This window comes from Besnoitia besnoiti, chromosome IX, assembly GCF_002563875.1.
Source record: "Besnoitia besnoiti strain Bb-Ger1 chromosome IX, whole genome shotgun sequence".
In the NCBI taxonomy this organism is placed as follows: Eukaryota; Apicomplexa; class Conoidasida; order Eucoccidiorida; family Sarcocystidae; genus Besnoitia; species Besnoitia besnoiti.
In genome coordinates this window covers 1,025,693-1,045,124 of record NC_042364.1, presented here as the reverse complement: position 1 = coordinate 1,045,124, position 19,432 = coordinate 1,025,693, and the positions used below count along the sequence as shown (strand labels likewise).

General features: G+C 62.2%; 2 protein-coding genes across 2 annotated transcripts; one reads left to right on the top strand and one right to left on the bottom strand.

The window, feature by feature from the left end:
* Positions 1-3,275: 3,275 nt before the first annotated feature.
* Positions 3,276-8,029, top strand: BESB_013170 (uncharacterized protein; the record flags this gene model as incomplete). Its single annotated transcript, XM_029360047.1, has 6 exons — positions 3,276-3,421; positions 4,115-4,762; positions 5,001-6,006; positions 6,251-6,721; positions 7,167-7,314; positions 7,509-8,029. The coding sequence occupies 6 exons, from the start codon at positions 3,276-3,278 to the stop codon at positions 8,027-8,029; spliced, it is 2,940 nt and encodes a 979-aa protein (XP_029216714.1).
* Positions 8,030-8,868: 839 nt separating this feature from the next.
* BESB_013160 (PLU-1 family protein) lies at positions 8,869-19,424 on the bottom strand (the record flags this gene model as incomplete). Its single annotated transcript, XM_029360046.1, has 5 exons — positions 8,869-10,518; positions 11,009-13,262; positions 13,561-15,908; positions 16,174-17,619; positions 17,799-19,424. The coding sequence occupies 5 exons, from the start codon at positions 19,422-19,424 to the stop codon at positions 8,869-8,871; spliced, it is 9,324 nt and encodes a 3,107-aa protein (XP_029216713.1).
* Between the last annotated feature and the right edge of the window lie 8 nt (positions 19,425-19,432).

Sequence of the window (19,432 nt, the reverse complement as noted above, 5' to 3'; positions counted from 1 at the left end):
TATGTACGGAGGCCGCCAACGTCTTGCGCATCTCGAAATAACTTGTCTGTCGAGTCTTGGGGCGACCACTGGCGTGGCGCCATTCTTTAAGCTTCTGCATCATAACAGTATCTTCCCATTAAAAAAAGAAGCACTCCTTCCTGTCGGGATACGTCGACAGGCACACTCTTTCGGTCGGGAACGGCGTTTTCGAAGCCTTCTGCGGCGCGCTTCCACGTTCGGGGCAAAGAGCCTTCTTCAACGGCTCCAGATTAGAGGCGATGCGTTTTCCAGGCTACACACTTCAAGTGACAGGAACGGCACAAGAGTAACATCAACTATTCTCCTGGGGGCAGGGAGCCAGGAACAGAAAAGCCACACAGAATGCGCATCTTCATCCATGTGCAAATCTTAGGTCCCAAAAAGTAAGATACCAGATTACTTTGTGCTCTTTAAACAAAAGAACAGGTGCCGTCCATGCTGCTGTGTGGAGCACGTGGAGATGTGGTTCTGTTCATGACGAGCCTTTTGGACTGAAGCCGCACTTTTGACCCCTTTTCAAGCCCCTCCGGATGCACGCTTTGTCAGATCTCGAAGGTGTACACACATGAGGTCACAGGAAGGAAAGAGTGACTGGCTTGAACGTAGGACAAACACCCGTAATTCATGCGAGAATGCCTTTGATGCAGGTACACCAGCCTTCCATTTTAGCACTTTACCGGACAAATCTCTGCGGTGGAAGTGTTATGCCCCGTGGCGGTAAGGCGAAACCGTGGTTTGATGCAGTCTACCCTTACGGTTCACAAAGTCTGTCTGCCGCGAACGGTGAAAAGCCCTCCGTCTGTGTCCAGTTGCGGCCTACGCATCCGATGGTACAGTTTTCGTGCTTGTTGGGAAAAGACATCTTCGTTTTTCCGTATATTACTTCCAGGCGAAGAACTGCAAGACTGAGCACGCGAAGAGCGGAAACACGGTAGAAGGAAGCAGAGCTCGACGCGACATCAATTTTTTTAAGGGCTCTTGTGGAGTTGCTGAGAAATAACTACATCGTCTTGTTTCTAATTAATCACAGACAATAGCCGACTTGATGCTCCTCGACATTGCCTGCCGGTATCCGACAATTTGATACGACAGAGTGCGAGCGTGAGTGTTTAGTTTAATTCATCCTTCCCTGTCTGGTTTCGGGTGACCATTCCCTCATATTTGTTCGCAGTGGGCAGTTGTGTCATATCACTTGGAGTTCTTCGCGTCCGGACGTTGGCCGTGGCATAATCAGTGTCGGAATAATGACCAACACGACAGATTGCACGAAAAAGAGGAGCCTGCCATGTCAGCACGGACCCCAAAAATTGACAGCCGTGGCTCAACTACACAACCGCCCGTTTTGTGTACACTCAGAGAGTCCTACAGTATCTCTGGTCATGTCCGTTGCTTCGTGTGTGGTTTTCTGACGCGGTCGCAACGCTTTCCCAGGGGCGCACGGCCATGACAACAACACCAACGATGTTTTTCTGCTCCATCGAAAAAGTGCACCTTTGGCCTCGCTGCATCTACAGAGGGTGGTATCCAGCGTATACACGAAAAAACAACACCTGCATACAGGCGACAATAATGTCATGACTTTCACTTGGTCCTGCACCGGCTTGTGACGGGATAGAAAATTTAGGAACAGTTAATGAAGGCCTGCTGAGCAGTTGCATGGCAAGTGCCGCCCAAAGGCCTGTAACGGGGCGAAAGCCGTGAACCGTTCGTGCGTGGGAGCTGTACGAATGCCGTCTCATTATTGCTGCCGCCATGCTTTGTGGAAGACACCAATGGGACCCCCATTGATGTGGTGGAGCCAGGTGGCATGCTCATAAAGGTGGCAGAGGTAAAATGGGATAGCACTTGTATATATGATGGTTCGAGAGGTCTTTTTATTGAAGACACGTTTGGACGACTACGCGGCATGCATGTAGGATGATGGCTGTCCCTGCTGAGGCGGGTTGCTTTGGAGGCCTAAGACCGGCGCAGCTGACAGCGTTGTACCGCGCTCGCCGCACACAGCCAATTGCTCTTGGTAATGCCCGCAACCAGACGCGCTGAACTCTTCGACTGAACCCTCTAGTTGCCTCTACTCCAATAGTCGTCCATATACAGAACTTCTCGTTATGCCAAAGACAGCCCAATCTGCTCACGCAGTCTGCGCAGCGTCGCCGGAGGCCGCGACTCCGAAGAAGCCCTGGACGACTGTCTGTGTCGCCCTTCCTGTCTCCAGGTTCACGCACAAGTTGTATCTGCGTGCCAGTCGCTGAAGCGGGAACTCGCCACTGGACCGGATCGGATATGGAGGAACAACCGATTTTCAAAATTCAGAAGCTCTCCAAATGGGACGGTCTATCTGGAAAACGAAAGATCCATTGTGACGACGGATACCGCGAGTGTGCGATTCTTCACCGGCGCATGCACGCAGGAATAAACACCAACGAGAAAGCTTTGATAGACTAGAAACCAGGTGTATCTTAGACTCGAGATAGAAATGAAACCCTACTTTTCCGCTACTTCGTCTCATGGCAGCCTCATTTTGCGCTCTTTGGGGCTTTTGCAGGTCAACGCGTTTCTGTGCATGCAAACGTTCACCGCCTGAGCATGAGCTCTGCTCGAGATTTACCTTCCCGTTGTATTCACCGTTCACCCCCAAACGGTGATACACAGATACCGACGGCCTCTCGAAATGAACGTTTCTCGCAATTCTCGACCGAAAATCTCGTCCTGGATTGTGGCTGCCACTATACAATCATGCTCCCATCGGCTGTGGCACTCTAGATGCTGGAGACTGCGCTGTGATGCTTCGCTGCGTTTATGGTACAGGCCATTATTAGCCACACTCTCCCATTTCCGCTCTGATCGCGTATAGCTTGCTCTTTGCCTTTGAATTTCTCTTCTCTGGAACGCCTGCCTGACTATCTTCCCCCGGGTTTCCCCTTCAGCGGAGAGTTCGATCTAGTGCCTCGTGGTCTGCGACGTGACGCGTCTCGCTGCGTTCAGAGACCTCAGCAGCCACTGCTGCAGTTCCATGCATGAGGGAATGTTTGTGAAGACCAACTGTTGCTCCCGAGACGTCCCGGAGTGAAAATGATAGGGAGGCCGCGCCGGGTACCTCAACCTTTGGCTCACTGAAAAGCGCAGGTCCCCTCCTCATCCTCGCCTCATCCTCGCCTCACTTGGCCCGCGACGGCAGCGCCGCGCGCGCATGTAACGTTCCGCCGATATGCCTTCTCTGCCTTTCTCGCAGAATCCGTGCGCTTCTCAGCGCGATGCGTGGCGAATCGCCAGGGGAGACTCTTGTGAGGGCGGGAGACGAAGCGCGGCGGGTGCAGGAATGGGGCATCGCGGAGCGCTTCTACTCTGCCGCCTCGGCGAAAGTCCGCGGGAGAGGAGAGAAGGCCTCCATCTATGCCAGGTAGGGCTAAACAACTTATCTTACTCTCTTGGCACAGTGCCCTCAGCAGGGCGTACGGAACAGATACCTTTACTCTCCCTCGTCACCCAACACACGGAAGCAAACGCCATTCGCTCCACGCCGGCTCCGCGGCTGTTTGCTCTGCCTGCTGCCGACTGGGAGTGTGGAGATCACTGCAGACTGCAGAGCGGAACCTTGTCCCCGTCCCCTCTCTCTCTACGCAAAACTGTTCACTGTCTCTCCGGGGGGCTGCTGCCTTGCCTCCCTCAGCCGCAGATCGGCCCAGCAAATTTGCCCTTTTCTCTGGGCCACCTGTGACGCTGGCTGCGCTGTCAAGTTGCCTTGACCGTACGCGTAGATCCAGGAAATCGCGAGAGAGAGAGAGCGGTTGCAGGTTGCGCCTGAAAGGCGTACTGACGAAGCGGCCTGCGAGGCACCTGCGTGGTGCGCAGGCCAGTTCGCAGCCCACGCGGCGGCGTCCCTGTCTGCGGCGTCTGCAGACAAGTTCACCTCACCTTGTGTTTGCTACTGGGCCGTCAGAAGCAAGTCCCTGACGCCTGGGCGTTGCCGACGAGCAACTCGCGCTCGCCGACACTCCGTTGAGGCACCGTGTACTGCGCCGGATTGAAACCTGCCGTTCCCGCAGTCGTCGCTCAGACGTGTTTTCTTCTAGGCTCGGCTGGTTTTTCTCAGGAAAGCGGCGCTGCTGCTGGACGCGTCGAGCGACCCCGAACTCCTGGCGGCGGTCGAGCGCCGGCTCCACCTCCTGCCCTTCCGCCGCGGCGCCGTGCCCTCCTTCTCGTCGCAGCCCTCGCGCTCTTATCTGCCTCAAGCACTCGAAGGGACTGCAGCTTTCCCCTCCTCGCCCGCCACCCAGCCCAGATTTCGGGAAGATGGCGATGAAGCTGCGCCGTTAAGTCGAAATGCTCGCGGCGCCCAGTCGGAGGGTGCGCCGGCGGAGGCGCGGGGCAATCGAGGCCGCCGCCCTGGCGACGGGCTAGAGACACGGGGCGCCGCTAGGCTCAGTCATCCGTGTAGCAGAGGAGACGTGTGTGCGCGTGTGTTAGAGCCTCTGCAGGCGAGGCAGAAGATGGAGGCCGAGGCCACAGGGGGGACGCGAGCTGCGGATCTGGCTCCGCCCGCCCTGAGCCCCCATGACCGCGGTCGCAGGCCGCCGGCGGGCACGGGCGGTCGGGGGACACGGCGCCCGGAGGCCCTCTGGCTATCTGAGGCGCTCAACGCGCGACAAAAGACCAGGGGCTGGTTTGGAGAAGGCGAACTTGCCCTCGTCGAACAGGCGCGCGCGCACGCCGCCAGAGCTCTGAGGCTCAATCCCAGAAGGTAGATCGCTGCTTGAGCTGCGTGACCGCTGTCCCGCTCTGCCATTCAGGTTGAACTGTAGAGTCGAGCACGGTAGCGTCTTCAGTGCTGCTCTGCTTCACGTACGTCCACTACTTACCAGTGTGACACGTTTTAGGGTGTGGGGTTGGAGCCCTCGTCAGATAAAGGCCTATTTGAACGCGTGTGCTGGCGTTTACAGCCTGCGTTCTCTATTTTTTTCAACTGCTTGCGCCTGCAGTTTTCTTTCCCTATACACGGCGGCCCTGGCAGACGTCCTGGCGCATCGCTGGAGGTCGGCTTCGGTTCTCACCGCCGCCGCGCTTGGCGTTCTGACGCAGAGGGGGTTCTACAGCCCCGCGCGACTTTCGTCACGCTTTCGCTGGCGTCTCTTCCACCCGCCAGGAACCTCTGCGGCTGCGGTCTTGTCCTCGTCGGCCCCTCTGTCCTCTCCTGTGTTTTCGCCTTGCTTCCGTGCTACGAGCGCCGCTTCACCCACTTCTGCAGGTCTGTGTCTTTCGTTTGGCGCGCTCCGGAGGGCCCTGAATCAGCGAGAAAGAACTAAAAGAGCGATAAATATCTCTGCTATGCCGCGGCCACTGTGTCGTGGGGCTGCCCATAGCCCATCGGCGCATCGGAAGACTCCTTTGGGCGGCGGAAATGAAGACGAAGAGCCGCCCCGTAGGGCTTCGCGGGGGGCTGCCGAAGACGGTCTGCGGGAGGTCCCTGCTCGCGCCGGCAGGGCGCAGGCGGCAGGTGGATCTCAAAGCGTGCCGGCACCGCGTGCACTTCCCTCGTCTGACCCTATTCGCTGGAGCCTGCGGCGGTTCTACAGGCATCTCCCGAGAAACTGTGATGACGCCGCGTCATCGTTGCTATATCACAGTTGCTTCCGGAGAACCAGCTCTGAGATCAGGTTCATGAGACGAGAGCCGGCCAACTTCCAAATGTATGTGGAGCTAAAACTGCTGCAGATGCGGAGTAGCCTTCTCGCTGGACAGCCACTCGAGTGCCTCCGCAGCCTCTGCGGACTCCTAGCGACGGTGGCAGAAGCCGAAGCGACGCCGGGGTGCTCGCACGCCTTATCTGCGGTTGACGTGGGAAGAGCGGCTGAAGAAGGACTTCTGCTTGGCGCGAAGGCGATGTGCACGTTGCTCACCGAGATGCTGAAGATAGTGCAGCGCGAGCAGGAGAGCGACTCCAAGGTAACGGCGAGCCACAATGGCTTTCTACTGCTGGATTGGCCGGTACGTGTGAGCAGAGAAATAGATTTCATCGGCGGGTGACACGTCTTGCTGGTTCTTGAGAGTTGCTGCAGACTACTTCTCCGTTGCCTCGTCTCTATACATGGGTTCCGCCTAAGCTGCAGGCGTCCTTCGAACCTCGGCCGAGGCTGGCGCTGCTGCAGCATACGACCTGATTTGCTTTAACGAAAGTGTGTGGGAGGTTGGCTTTGAGTCCGCGTCCCTGTCTGCATATGTGTTGCCGCAGCTTTTAGAGCACATCCAGGCGAGTCTCCAACGTAATCAAGAGACGCCAGCTGGCGAGGCTCTCGGCGAGGAGTCGGTGGCGGGTGCAGGCCGTCAGAGTGCCGGGCGAACGAGCCTGGGTCTGGGCCTTGCCACCTCTGTGTCTCCACGCGCGTCCTCTGCGCTTCCGCCTGGAGCCGCCCGCTTCCCGGCGGGCTCCACAGAGCAGGCAGAGGCGTTGACGCCAACGTGGAGAGACACACAAGCTGCGACAGACGCAGCGGCTTTGCTCGTTCGCAGCCTTGGCCAGGCACCATTCGAGGCGGCCCCATGCGCAGCCAGCATCGAGTTGCTGAAGGCCCTGCTGCATTGGAGCTTAGAGGCGCTTCGCGCGTGCTTCCGCAGCGCCTCTGAACGCGCAGACTACGACCGGATGGCCGCGGCGGCGGCGTGGAGGGCTCGGTGCTTCCTCCAGTGCAGGATGTGGGAAGAAGTAAGCGGGGCAGGCCTCGGGGGCTGGCGACCCACACAGCCACCGAACTCGAGAGTACCGGTGCGTGCAAGCGCAGTAGTCCAGGGGCGTGTGTGGCTCGTGTGGAGTTCCGAAGTGGCGTGCAGAAAGCTGAACACACATGGGGTGGACGTCGATATGAAAAACTCAGCCAAGCGCAACGGGAATACGGCCTGGGGAACAACGGGACGCGCGCCTCGACAAGGGTTTTGTGCACGCTGAGAGCCAAGGCACAGTTTCACATGAGCGGAGAGGAATCGAGGCATGAGCAGAACCGCCAAGAGGGCAAAATGCAGTTGTTCGCGCGCATCCTCTGCGTGCGTATATTCACTCAGCGGTCGGTTTATGCGCCGCATGGAACGCCTACCCAGAGTTTCAGTTCGCCGTTGGCGTGATTTTGCTGTTGGCTTCGCTGTGTCTTTCGCAGGCGGTCCGCGAGAGCACTCAGGCCCTGGCAGTTGATCTCTGGACTCCAGCTGAAGTCTTTTGCACGCCGCCTCCGGGTGACCTGTCTTTGCGGCCAGCAGGAGCAGGCTCGTGCGCGTCAGAGTTTCAAGCTGGACGGCCTCTGCTCAGTGAGTTGCACCGACCACCACGAGCAGAGCCCTGCCTCGGACGTCCGCACCGTGCGGCCAGTTGTTTGCAGATGCCTATCCTCTCGTGTCGCGCCCCACGCCGCCCGCCGCTATACGCCGCGGGTCGCGCCCCGCATCCGCCTTTGTGTCATTCATTCACGGTAGCCTGCCTGTGCCGCTTGTCGTTTTCTCAGGCTTGTTTAGCCCCGTACACGTCCGCGCTGTCGCCCACTTCATGGCGGGGCGTGCGGAAGCGTCAGCCGCGGACTTCCTGTTGGCGCGCTCCCTCACAGGGGCGCGTGGCCCCTCAGTGGGACACGGAGGGGAGCGGGAGACCCACGACGGGCCGCACGGGCCGCTGTGCCCCTCCGAGGACAGTACCCCTGATACGTCTGGAGGCCCCGAGGAATCAGGGAAAAAATGCCAGCGTGGAGACCCTCACAAGGACGAGGAGGCAGCGCCCAACGCCCGAGGATCCCCCCAGCGGCTACACGACGCCTCCTCAAGCCACAGAGGCTCGATGACGGAAGCTGCACGGATGCACGCCAGCGCCGACCGCGAAGGAGACCGTGGAAGCGATTTGCAAACACACTTACAGAAGAAAACGCTTTTTAATCCTCGCGAGCCAGCACATCGGTGGGGGCGGACACCCGCGGAGAAAGCCCGCCTGAAACGCCGAATGGAGAACCGCAGTCGATTTCTTTTTGACTTTTAGGAGACGGATAGCCGGAGCTTGAGTTCTGGGGCATGCTCGGGGGGACGGATAAGGGATTGGAGAGATCGCAAGGTTCCACAGCCGCTTTGCCGGCGTGACGTCCGTGATACGTTGATACCCAAGATGGTATAATTTCCCTGCCAGCAAGACTACGGAAAAACTACAAATCGAAAAACTCTCTCTCTTGATACATGCATATAGGCGGCGCGTGCAAGCAACCTCGTGCCGTCTTACGTGCCTGCCAAGATGCTTGAGGCTAGAAGCACAGCGGCCATAAGCTACAGATGATTACGGATAAGAGCGCCATTTGGACCGTCCGCAGCTGGCTTAGTCACGTAGCTCTCAATAGAAGTCTGGCTTTCAATGCGTAGCGAATGACAAGGCCAGAGCTCAGCGAACAAACTGACTGACAGGCACAGTCCGATCTACTTTTCCTGCTGCCTCTTGTCGAGGTTGGAAGTGAGATGATGCATTCGGAGTGCGCATCGTGGAAGACCGGTTAACGAGTGCGCCCAGTGCGCAGAGAGAAAAACGTTCATGCGTGGGCACTGCCATATCACAACAAAGCCTTCAGACGCACCCTACCGAGTTTAAGAAGATAGACACTGTAAGTTGTAACAGCTTTGGTACATACACATGAACGAGACACCGATACCGGGTCCTTTGTGGCATCCCCGGATGCATAGCTCAGTGCACAGGATTGACAGTTTGCACCAAACACAGCTTCGAAGAGGGACGGGCTGCGCCCAGCCACGCAGAAGCGCGGCTGGAGCCCGACGCGTCACAAGAGCGCCACCCCGCCTCGACTACCCGCTGCAACGCGCACAGCCCTCGCGTGATTATCGTGGCGGCGGCATGCCCTGAGGAGGCTGAGAGAGATGCTGTCGCATTTGCTGCTGCTGCAGAAGCATCTGCCGCTGCTGCTGCAGAGCCTGCTCGTGCGCTCTCTGCTGCTGTAGCTGCTGCAGCTGAAGTGGCGTCTGCCCGCCGGACGGCAGCATCTGCCGCTCCTGGAGTAACTGCTGCCTCTGCACTTGTTGCTGCAATTGCTGCAGATGCTCGAGCTGCAGCCTCTGCTGCAGAAAGGACGGGCCGCCTCCGGAGGTGGACATGCCTTCGACGCCGACGCCCAGGCCGCCGGAGGAGGCCGAGGACGAGAGGTCCGCGGCGACGCCAGCCGGCGAAGCCCGCACGGCCGGCGAGTGCTGTGGCCCCTGCGAGCCCATCGACTGCGCCTGGTGAGAGTGACGCAGCTGCTGCTGAAGCAGTTGCTGGTGGCGCTGCTGCTGCAAGTGGTGCTGGAGCTGCTGCTGATGGTGCAGCTGCTGCTGAAGCAGCAGGTGGGTCGCGGCTGCGGTGGCCGCTGGCGATGGCGAGTTTCCTCCACTGCCTCCGTGCTGCTGTGAAGGGCTGTGCCCCGAAAGCCCACTGGCCCCCGGGCCGCCTGGCCGACCCCCGCTCCCAAAGCCCATCTCACCGACTCCGCCGCCTCTGGCGAGCGCGTGAGCCTCCTCAGCTTGCGACGAGGAGACGTCGCCCTGAGGGAGGACTCCAGACTGAGCGCCGGCGTAGGTGCCGGCAGAGCCTCCGAGAGAATGGGGGGAATGATGGGGGAGAGCAGTAGCTGCTCCCAGCGTCGAAGTAGGGAATGCCGGACGCGGCTTCTTCTTAGGCCTGCCTAGGGCCCCGCCTCGAGACCCGCGTTTCGGGCCTGCTGCCCCCACGTGTCCCTCGTCCCCGTCCAGGCCCTCCACGCCGACGACGGCACCGCGCGGCTGCAAGCATGGGCGATGCGGATGCTTTCCCGCAGCGAAGACGTGCGAAGGCCCTCCGCTAGCAGCCAAGTGCCTAAGCAGCTGCTGCTGTTGAAGCGCGGCGACGGCTGCCGCAGCCGGCGAGGCGCCTCCGCCGCCTCCTCCTGAGCCGCCGGCGCCCTGCAGAAGCGTCTGGGCCAGAGGAAGGCCCCCCGAAGAGGACGGCGAGAAGCCCGACGGCAGCGAGCCGCCTTCAGAGCCGCGACCCTGTGACTGCTGCAGATGAAGCAGCTGCTGCTGATGCTGGGCCGCTACGGCCGCCAAAGCCGCGCCCCAGCCGCCCTGAGAGGAGAGAGAGGTCTGGAGCTGCTTCGCACCTTCCCTCGATCGCTTGGCGTGCTGTTGCTGCTGCTCACGCAACGTGGCCTCCTCGACCCTTTGCGCCAACTCCTGGTAGAGCGGCACACTGGACGCCTGAACCGGAAGATTGTCGGCCTCCCGCAGGAGCGCCCGTACCGTGTCAAGGTTTACAGGCTGCTGCTGCAGCTGCTGAAGAAGCTGCAGCTGCTGGAGCAGCTGGGGAGCCGCCTGCTGGCGGCGTTGCAGAAGCAGATGCAGCTGAACTTGATGCAGCGCGGCCTCCGCGCGCGCGCGCCACGATAACAGCGCCGCCACGCCCGCCTCGACCGCTGCGAGGGCTTGAAGCGAAACAGGCAAAGACGTCGCCTCCGTCACCTGGAGTCCAACGCACACACAGGGCGAGACGCAAGAATAAGATCAATGTATGCAAGAGTTAGACACGTGCCAACAGAAACGCCGCCGCTCGGGGCTCCGCGAAGCAGCCACAAGTCCACAGTGGAAGGCACTCGGCCTCTGGCCGCGGCGTCGACCCAGACGAGTGTAGATTCGACCTTTTGGTTTTTGCCGCATCCTCGTGGACGTTTTGCGGGTGGGGCGTGGCACTCTGAGACCGGGCCGCCCACTTCGTTTACGCTGAGCGACATTCAGAGTATGCGTCATGTGCTAGCCTCAGAATAAACCACGGACCCAGCATCATGGGGACGCGCGGCGCTGCATCTTGTGTCGAATTCAGCAATGAGAACTCAAGGCTGTCCCTCTGTGATGAGGAAGAAAACCGCGTCCTTCCTGTTCCCTGGCTCGAGCCGAGGGCCCCGAAACCGTGGGCGAGCGAGTTGCTCGCCTCCTCACGGGAAGCGCGACTTACGAGCGTGTGCAGAGCCTGAACTGAGGGGAGCTTGGTCTCTTTGCTGGCGACCCTCTGAAGCTGTTGCTCACACCGTCGAATTTTTTCGTTCTCTCTCAAGATCCACTCCACTCGCTCCACGCGCACCCCTATGCTCCGCGCTTCGTCGAGCAACTCGCTCCACTGCGACATGGAGAGTTTTTCCTTGCTCGCCGGCCCCTTCTTCCCTTCTTCCTCCGCCGCGCGTGACGCGGACGCCTCTTTTTTGTTCGTCTCCATCTGCGGGGCGACTCCCTCCTCGTCTGCGCCGCCTCCCCGACGAGCCGGCTGCGTCGTTTCTCCCTCGCCCGTCCCTTCGTGTCGAGCAGGCGCGACGGCCGCCTCTGCTTTCTGCGCGGCGCCATCTGTGGGTTCGCGACCCTCGGTGGGCAGACACGACGCGGTCGCGGCGGCGGAGGCGCCGCTGCCAGGTGGCGGTGAGGCAGTGCCGACCTTTGGCAGCATGACATACGGGAGGGGGCCGAGAGCGTGCAGGCCGCGAAGGCGCGTTTCAAACGCCATGGCGCGATCCAGAGTGGCGCGCAGAAGTCGGCTCAAGATTTCGCCTTGCTCAATGAAGACGCGGACACTCCCATGCACCCGGAAGGAGGCCGTCGCCTCCTCACGCTGCGTGTCGGCCTGGGCTTCTCCGTCAGCAGCTGCGGCCTTAAACTCGCAGGACTCGCGACCCGGCTGAGGAGACGTCGACAAGGAGCTCGCCTCGGGCACGGTCTGGGGCCGCGAGCACGCCGCGGAACTCTGCGCGGCCTTGTCTGCGCCAGTCAATTCACAAGAAGGCGGAGAAGTGTGCGGAGCGCTGGGGCCGACGTCTCCTTCCTCCCGCTTCAAGGGGCACGAGGGACTGTTCGAGTCGCCTGTCGTCTCTCGAGCCGCGACCGCATGACCTCGCCGTCTCCTCAGCTCCTCGGCCCGCTGCTGACATCGCTCGAGGCACTTCCGTTTCAGCGGAGAGAAGACTTGAGTCATTCGCCAGAGATGGTAAACAGACCTCTGCACCCAGGGCACCGCAGGGGGGGCGGCGGGCTTTCGGGCCGCGGCGTCTTCTTGAGGTCTCGGTTTCCATTCCTCCGGCTCGTGCCCCTCGTCCCGGTCTCCCGTCTTCTGCGGGGACGCTTCGGCCTCATCCCCGCCTAGCTGAGGCGCCGCTGCGTCGGTCGACGGAGCCTGCTCGCGGCCTCCACTCGCCGTGATCTTAGCGAGAGAGTTTTCCTTAGAGCTCTTCCGGTGCGGGAGGCCGTGGCAGCGAATAGAGTACACAAGCACGGAGGCCTCTCGAAACCAGGCGCTGCATGCGACGATATGGTGGAAGAACTCCTCTCCGTCGATGCCGGTAACGCCCGACTGGAACAGCTGCTGCTCGAGTTTGAGCCACTCAATGTTCCGCGTCTCCAACAAGCAAAGCGCCTCGCTGTCCCCAAAGACGGCCAACGCCGGCGTCCGCACAAGAGCCGCCGCCGCCTCCGGACTGCGCATGGCAATGGCCCGCCGCCTCTTCTTGCGAGCTGCGCCAACCGCCTCCAACAGCTCCCAGTCCTCTTCTTCGTTGTCAACATTCCTGGACTGCTGGCGGCCGTGTGACGTGCCCAGCGAAGCCCCGCCATGGCCATCGCCAGGAGCTCGCTGGACGGCATCTGCGGTCTTCGCTCCCGAACCCTGAGGCGGGGATTCTGCTGCGTGGCCTTCACCGTCCTTCTGCTCCTTTGCCGGCCCCCGCCTCGACTCTGTTTCGTCTGTGCCTGCGCATGTAGACGAGGCACGACGCTCTGCGGCTGTGGTGTTCTGCGCCGTGTCGCGGCCGGTTTCGCCTTCGCCCTCCTCCGCCAGACGCTCTTCTTCCTCCTCCCCGTCGATCTCAGCGAGCGCCCTCGCCAGACGGGTTTGCAGCGCCGTTCCTTCCTTCAAGAGGGTCTCTGCTTTGCTGAGATAAGGAACAGACACCGCCTTGTGCGGCCGCGCCTCGGAGAGCCACAGCTTCAGGGCTTTGAAGGAGACACACGCCCACTCGCCGGAGGCGCGGGTCGCACCCGCTGTCGACGCCGGAGGCGAAGGGACTCCGGCAGGGCCAGCCTTCGCAAGAGCGGAAGCGGATGCGCCGGCAGGAGGCGCAGACAACGAGGGCGACGCAGGCGACGGAGCTGCCAGCTGCGCGGCAACAGGTGAATGCGCGCTCGGCGAGAAGATTCGTCTCCGCTGAGGAAGGATGTCGGCGACGAGTCTGAAGGAAGACACAGACGACACAATACACGCATGAGCAGCGTCGAAGCGCCGGGGCCCGCGTGGTCAACAAACGACAGAGGGGAGGAAGAAGGTTCTCCCACTGTAGCAGGCTGTCGCATGTTAGCTACAGTGCATTCAGGGGAAAAAGACACCTCGCAGAAAAAAAGACGGCCTGCAAATGCGTGGGCGCGATCGGTCTTCGCGCAAGCACACGACGCGCCCGTCCACGAAAACAGTGCATGCGCCCAACAAACAAAGAGTCATCCTACGTGGAGAACACCATTTGGCTTCCTTACTTGAGCGCGCTGTTCCATTTCAGCAAACGGTCGAGAAGGAAGTCGAGTTCGCCGATCTCGTGGACGCGCCCAATGCCGATGAACATGCCGACGCAGACCATCATGGAGAGACCTTGGATCTCGGGGATGCGTCCCCAGTCAAGGCCTCGCATGCCGCGCTTCAGACGGCCGAAGCCATTCGGCAAAATGATCTCCAGTACCGTGGGTCTGCCGTCGTCAGCGCCGCGTGAGGCCGCCAGGAGCTGCGTCTCCTCTTTTTCGTCTGCTGAGCCTCGCTTCCGCGTCGTCGTCGACGAGGTGGTCGACGGGACAGCCCCTCCGCGGGGTCGCGGCCGGCTCTCGCCGGGCAAGGCCGCTTCACCGCGTTTCCCGTCGCCTTCCTCCTCGTCAGAAATGCGCCGAGACTCCCCACGGAGTGAGTAAAGATCTCCTTGGCCGTCGCAGGTTCGGCGGCTTGCCTCTTCGCCCTCGGTTCCGCCTCCCAGCGCCTGGTCCTTCTCCTCGCGCTCGTCGTCTTCCTCTCGCTCCTCGGCACTGTCGGGCTCAAGGTGCACAACTACGCGGCCCTGAAGGCGTTTCTCGACTTGCGCAAACACGCGCGCCCGCTCCATCCGCAGGAACGGGTCCTCGCCCCGCGCCCCGGTGTGGTCTGCACACAGACTCGCGGCGGCCGAGCGGCTCGCCCTGTCCCCCAGTCTGTGCGAGAGAGGAGCCCCGCGGCGGCCTCGACCCTTCCTGAAGGCGCCGGCGGCATGGGACGTCCGACCGCCGAGCCCGCCCATGCGCCCCCGCAGAGCCCCGTCGACGGCGAACGCCGTTCCCAGAAGCCCGCCACCAGTCGGGCCCCGCTTGCCCCGTCCAGGCCCGCCCACGCGCTTGCCCGCTCGTCCAGTCGTGCCAGAGGTCGCGGACATCGGGCGACACGCAGCAGGAACCCCCAGATCCGCGAGGCTGAAAGAGGCTCCCGACTGGGTCGTGAAGCCCGTCCCGTCTTCCAGGAACCAAAACGCGTGCAGCCCCCTCGCGCCTCCCTCGACCGCCCCCGAAGGCTCGCCGAGCTCCGCGGTCGCGGCGGCGCCCACATGCGTGGAGGTGTGCGATGCGAAGTAGCCCCTGTCTCCTGCGGACGCGAACCCGTATGCTTGGGGAATTCCGCAGCTATCGACGGCGGCGCCCGCGACGCGCGCGCCGCGAGCCGACACGCCCTTGGGTTTCTTGGCTTGGCGCTTCGTGCCTCGCCGATCCAAGTGAAGCATCTGCCGCGCAGACGGGGCCTTAATCGCTCCAGTCCGACTTCGCGTCGTGCGCGTGGAGGGTGTCAGGGCGGCTCGCGGTCTCCTTTGCAAAGCTGGAAGTGGTGGAGTGGCGTCTTCGCTTGCTTCAGGAGCCTCAGACCCGTCGTCGTCTCGCTCTTGGTCCTTTTCGTCGTCCTTCTCCTCTTCGTTCCCGTCCTCCCTCTCCTCCTGCTCGGCCTTGACTTGCGCCTCGAGGCTTCCATCTGCAGCTGCTGCCGCCTGTCCTGATCCCTCCGAGTCGTCTCCAGCTTCACCGGCGGCCTCCACGGCGGCGGCGCCCGCGTCCTCCGAAGGAGCCAAACCCCCTGGCTGTCCCTTTGCCGCGCCGCCCTCTGCTGCCTGCATCCCTGCTTCCGCCTGAGCCTCATCTAGAGACTGCTCACGGCATTCCTGCGCAGCAAAAAGCTTCTCTGCGTCTTCTAGCTCCGACCCCGGCATCAACTGCTGTGCAGCAGAGTCCCCCGCGCCTGCTAGCGGATCGCTCTCTGCACAACTGAATTCGCCCTCCTTCATCTCGACATCTGCCACCGGCTGCCGTGAGCCGTGAGAAGTTGCGTCGCCGCCGCCGGCCTCTTGCTGGACGCCTTCGACTTCTTCCGCGTCTGCCTTGAGGTCACGTTCCGGCCTGTCCCCCGCGCCTGTCTCGCGTCCAGCTTTGATATCGCTCGCTGACTCGCGGCCGCCGTCCGCGTTTGCCACCAAGCCGTCTTCTTGAAGGGAGTCATCGTGCTGCTTCACGTTTCCTCTGCCTGGGTAGTCTGCGGCGCCATCATCCGGACCGTCCCGAGCCTCATCGTCGCTCAGCGCAGGCAGCGGCCTCGCTACACGCAACACCGCGGGTTCGCCGAGGGACTCTGAACTCCCGTTGGCTAAGCGTTTGAATGCATGCAGGTCCGCGAAGGTGCTGTGCTCCGTCGGCAGTGAGAGGAGGAAAGTGTGGTAGTCCGAAAGCCACAGGCGCAGCAGACACATCCGCTGCTGGAGGATCCGACGCTCGCGCAGCAAAAAACCTCGAAGAGGCCACTCGGACGCAGTCTTAAGTAGCCGATACACCTGAAATACGCACCACACACGCATAAACGAACGAAAGATACAATTGATTCGCTGCATCATGCAGGCGATCGACACCCTAAAACCTCTTGTCAGTCCCACACATATGCCCATAGATACATATACAGTTATATAAATATGCATATGTGTATATAGATACATAAATTAAATAGATGCAGACACAGGAAGAGCTACGTTCAGCACCACCAAAGTGTCTGAGGAGTGGGACCAAAACGCTGGGCGGTGCACGCTGGTTTATGTCTCCTACCCGTCTGAACGAAGGCATCCTCCGGGGGCCACTGGGGTCTGCAGCGATTCTCATGGTGGCTGTGAATGTGAGGAAGAAGAACTCGAGAGTTGCCTCGGAGAACGACCCGGTTCGCACAATGCAGCACGGGCACCGCCAGACAGGACAGAATCCGCCTGCGAAGCTCTCTTCGTCTCCTTCGCCCCCCACCGAGTCGCCCTTCACGCCTGCGCCTAGGGCAGAATCCACGGTGCCTGGCGGATACGCCTGCATCTCCTCGGCCTCGCGTCGGCGTTTCTCTGCGTCGTCCTCAAGCATGTCGCCTCCGCCTTCGCGGGCGGCGTCCCTCTCAGCTTCTGCGCCGGCGGCGCCCAGCCCCAGCGCGCTCGGGCGCATGGCCTCGGAGGAGGCAGAGGCCTGGTCAACCAGCGACGGGCACCGGCCGGCTGCGGCGTCCGCGAGGCCCTCTTGCCCCGCGCCGCCGCGCCGCAACGCCTGTTGCTGCCTGGAGAGCGTCGCGACGCACGCGACGTGGAAGCCGCGTGAGCACTCGGCGCAGCGGACCCACGACCGGCCGACGGAGATGCCTTCTGCGCCTTCGCGCGCGAGTTCGTCGTCGAGATCCACTGCGACGCCCGACGACAGCGAAGCCGCAGAGACCGCCGCCGCGCGCGGTACTGTCGGCGGCCGCGCGCACACCAGACAGACTTCTGGCGACGTCGCGTGCAGCAGCGCCGACGCCTCCTCCACGTAGATGAAGGCGCGCTGGATAGGCGACAGCGTGGGATGCGGGAACGTCTGAATGAGGAACTCGTCCGGCGGATGACTGGCTGAACTGCTCAACCGGCGGCCGGCACAACCGGCGGTGGAGTCTGAGGCGCTCGGCGTGTGACACGCGGAATACGTCCCGCCCCCGTCGTCCAGAGACTGCGAACGCTGCAGACTGGGGCGTCGGCGCATGTGGGCGGCAGATGCAAATGGTCGCGCCACGCGGCGCCGGCGCGCGCGCCCGCCCGCAAGCGAGTCGAGAGCGGAGGCCTCGCCCTCATCGTCCTCGCGCGGCCCTGCGAGGGAACCGTCCGACTCGCGGCGACGCCGCGGCTCGTCCGGAGACACCAAAGGCGACAGGCCCGTGCTGCCAGTCTCCTCCAGTCTGACCTTTGACGGGGACTCGACGCCCCGCGACTCTGAAGCGGTCGGCACGCGGCCCTCAGCGACCCCATCGCCTTCCGGTCCGCCGGCGGGACAGCTTCCTGCGCCGTCGCTCTGCTCCTGAAGCTCTGGGGACTGCCTGTCCTGGTCGCCCGCCGCCTTCGCGCGACTGGTGCCCTCCTCATCTGTCGTCGCCTTGCCTCGTGCGTCTGGAACGTGGGAGAGAATGAGCGAAGGCGTGATCGGCAGCGCAGGATCCTCTGCAGTATCGCCTGCATCTTGAATCAGCTGAACCCACTGGCGGCGTAGAGAGTCCTGCACATCCCATCGAAATCGTGACAGGGAACCAACCATGATACGCGCATCAGCATCACGTGCAGGTCCTAAGACTCTGGAAATCAAGCATCCAGCGCGCCACCAGCCACATATACCACTGCCGTGTCGGCTGCCGCTGGCCAGACTGCCGTCCTTCGCCCCCCGCGCTCTCCACTTACCCGCGGCAAAAACGCAATGGCCTCCCTCGCCTGGACTGCCCAGTCCACGGCAGAGAGTAGCGTGTAGACGACTCGGCCTTTCATCGGGATTTGCAGGGGAAGCGAGTCCAGCATTTCCACCAATCGCGTCAGGGACAGCACAGAGGCCTTTTCCTCATTTGCTTCGTCGTCGTCAGTTTCACTTGGAGGTCTCCGCCGCCCACCAGGTCTTCGCCTACGCTGCTGCTGGCCAGCCGTAGAGCCTCCGAAGACCGAGACGGCGTCCCTTCCGTCATCCCTGGACTCCTGGGCGGTGAGGGGGCCTCTGCGCTTCATCTCGAACGGCGTGCCTGCCAGAGCCTCGTCCTCCTCCCCTTCCGTGGACGACTCCGGTGCCTCATCATCCTCAGACTCGTCACTCCACCGACTGCTGCCGGTGCTGCTGTGTTCGCTGGTGGACTCCTCTTGCGACAGCTTGGCGGGCGACTCTGCGTCTCCGGCAATTCCCTCGCTCTTCGCCTGGTCTTCCTCTTCCTTCGCGAGGGGCTGCGCCTTTGTTCGGCCGCTGCGGACGCCTCGCCGCTTTCGTCCGCCATCGCTGTCGCTGCAGGCGCGACGGCATCCGAGGCCCCACAGCATGCCGCCTTCGTCCGCATGCAGCTGCACAGCGAGCTGCTGCTGCTGGTGCTCGGCTTGCGGAGGCAGAAGGCGCTGCGCGTACTCCTTCTTGATGAAGTCAAAGTCTCTGAGTGAGCGCTTGTACAGCGCGACGGCTGTCGTCGCGGGCGCGGTGCCGCTTCCCGAGCTCGCCACCGGCTCCTGCGGCAGGCAGGAGGACACACATACGTAAGAGAGCGACCGGCTGCTGCTTTCGTCTTCCGGCAGGAAGCTTCCGAGGTACTCGCAGAAGCCCCACAAGACGCACTGCGTCGCCGCCGCGCGCCGGGCGGCGACCGCCGCGGGCCACTGCGAGGAGGCCAACCAGGGCAGCACAGAGACTGGCGAGCACGCGCCGCGGCCCCTCTCCTCTTCGTCCAGGCCCCGTGCGGAGCCCGACGCACCCCCTTGGCCTCCTGCCGACTCCCACGGCGACCGGATGGCAAAGCACGCGTCACGATACGGAGCGGCTGCCACTAGGTCGCCGCTGCTGCCTGAGGCATCCACCGTAAAGGCAGAACACGGCCGCCTCCCGGGTGCGTGGCCTGCCAGAGAGTCGCCGCGCCAACCCGTCGCCGACGGCCCTTCTTCCATGCCGAGGCTGCCCGCCGCCACTCCTCTGGGTGGACTTCCCATGTCGGATGCCTGGAGCGGCTCGCGCTGCGGCGAGGAAGAAAAGCGCCTTCCTTTCACGCGCTTGGATCGCCCCCGATTCACGCCCTGCGGCGCCGTCACAGGCATCGCCGAAGACGCAGAAAGCTTTCGACGCTGCAAGACTCGCTTGTTCCCGTTGCTCTCTGTGTCGGCGCCGAAAGCAGCGAACAGAGACTGGGCCTCCTCGGGGCCCTCTTCCCGCCCGGCGAAACCTATCAGATCCGGGCTCTCCGCGACGCCGCTGTTTTCGGTACCCCTGGGTGACTCACGAAGCTGACTGTCACGGGCGCCGCAGCCAGCGCCATCGCCTCCCGGCCCTCGAGCTCCGAGACTCATGCTGCTTG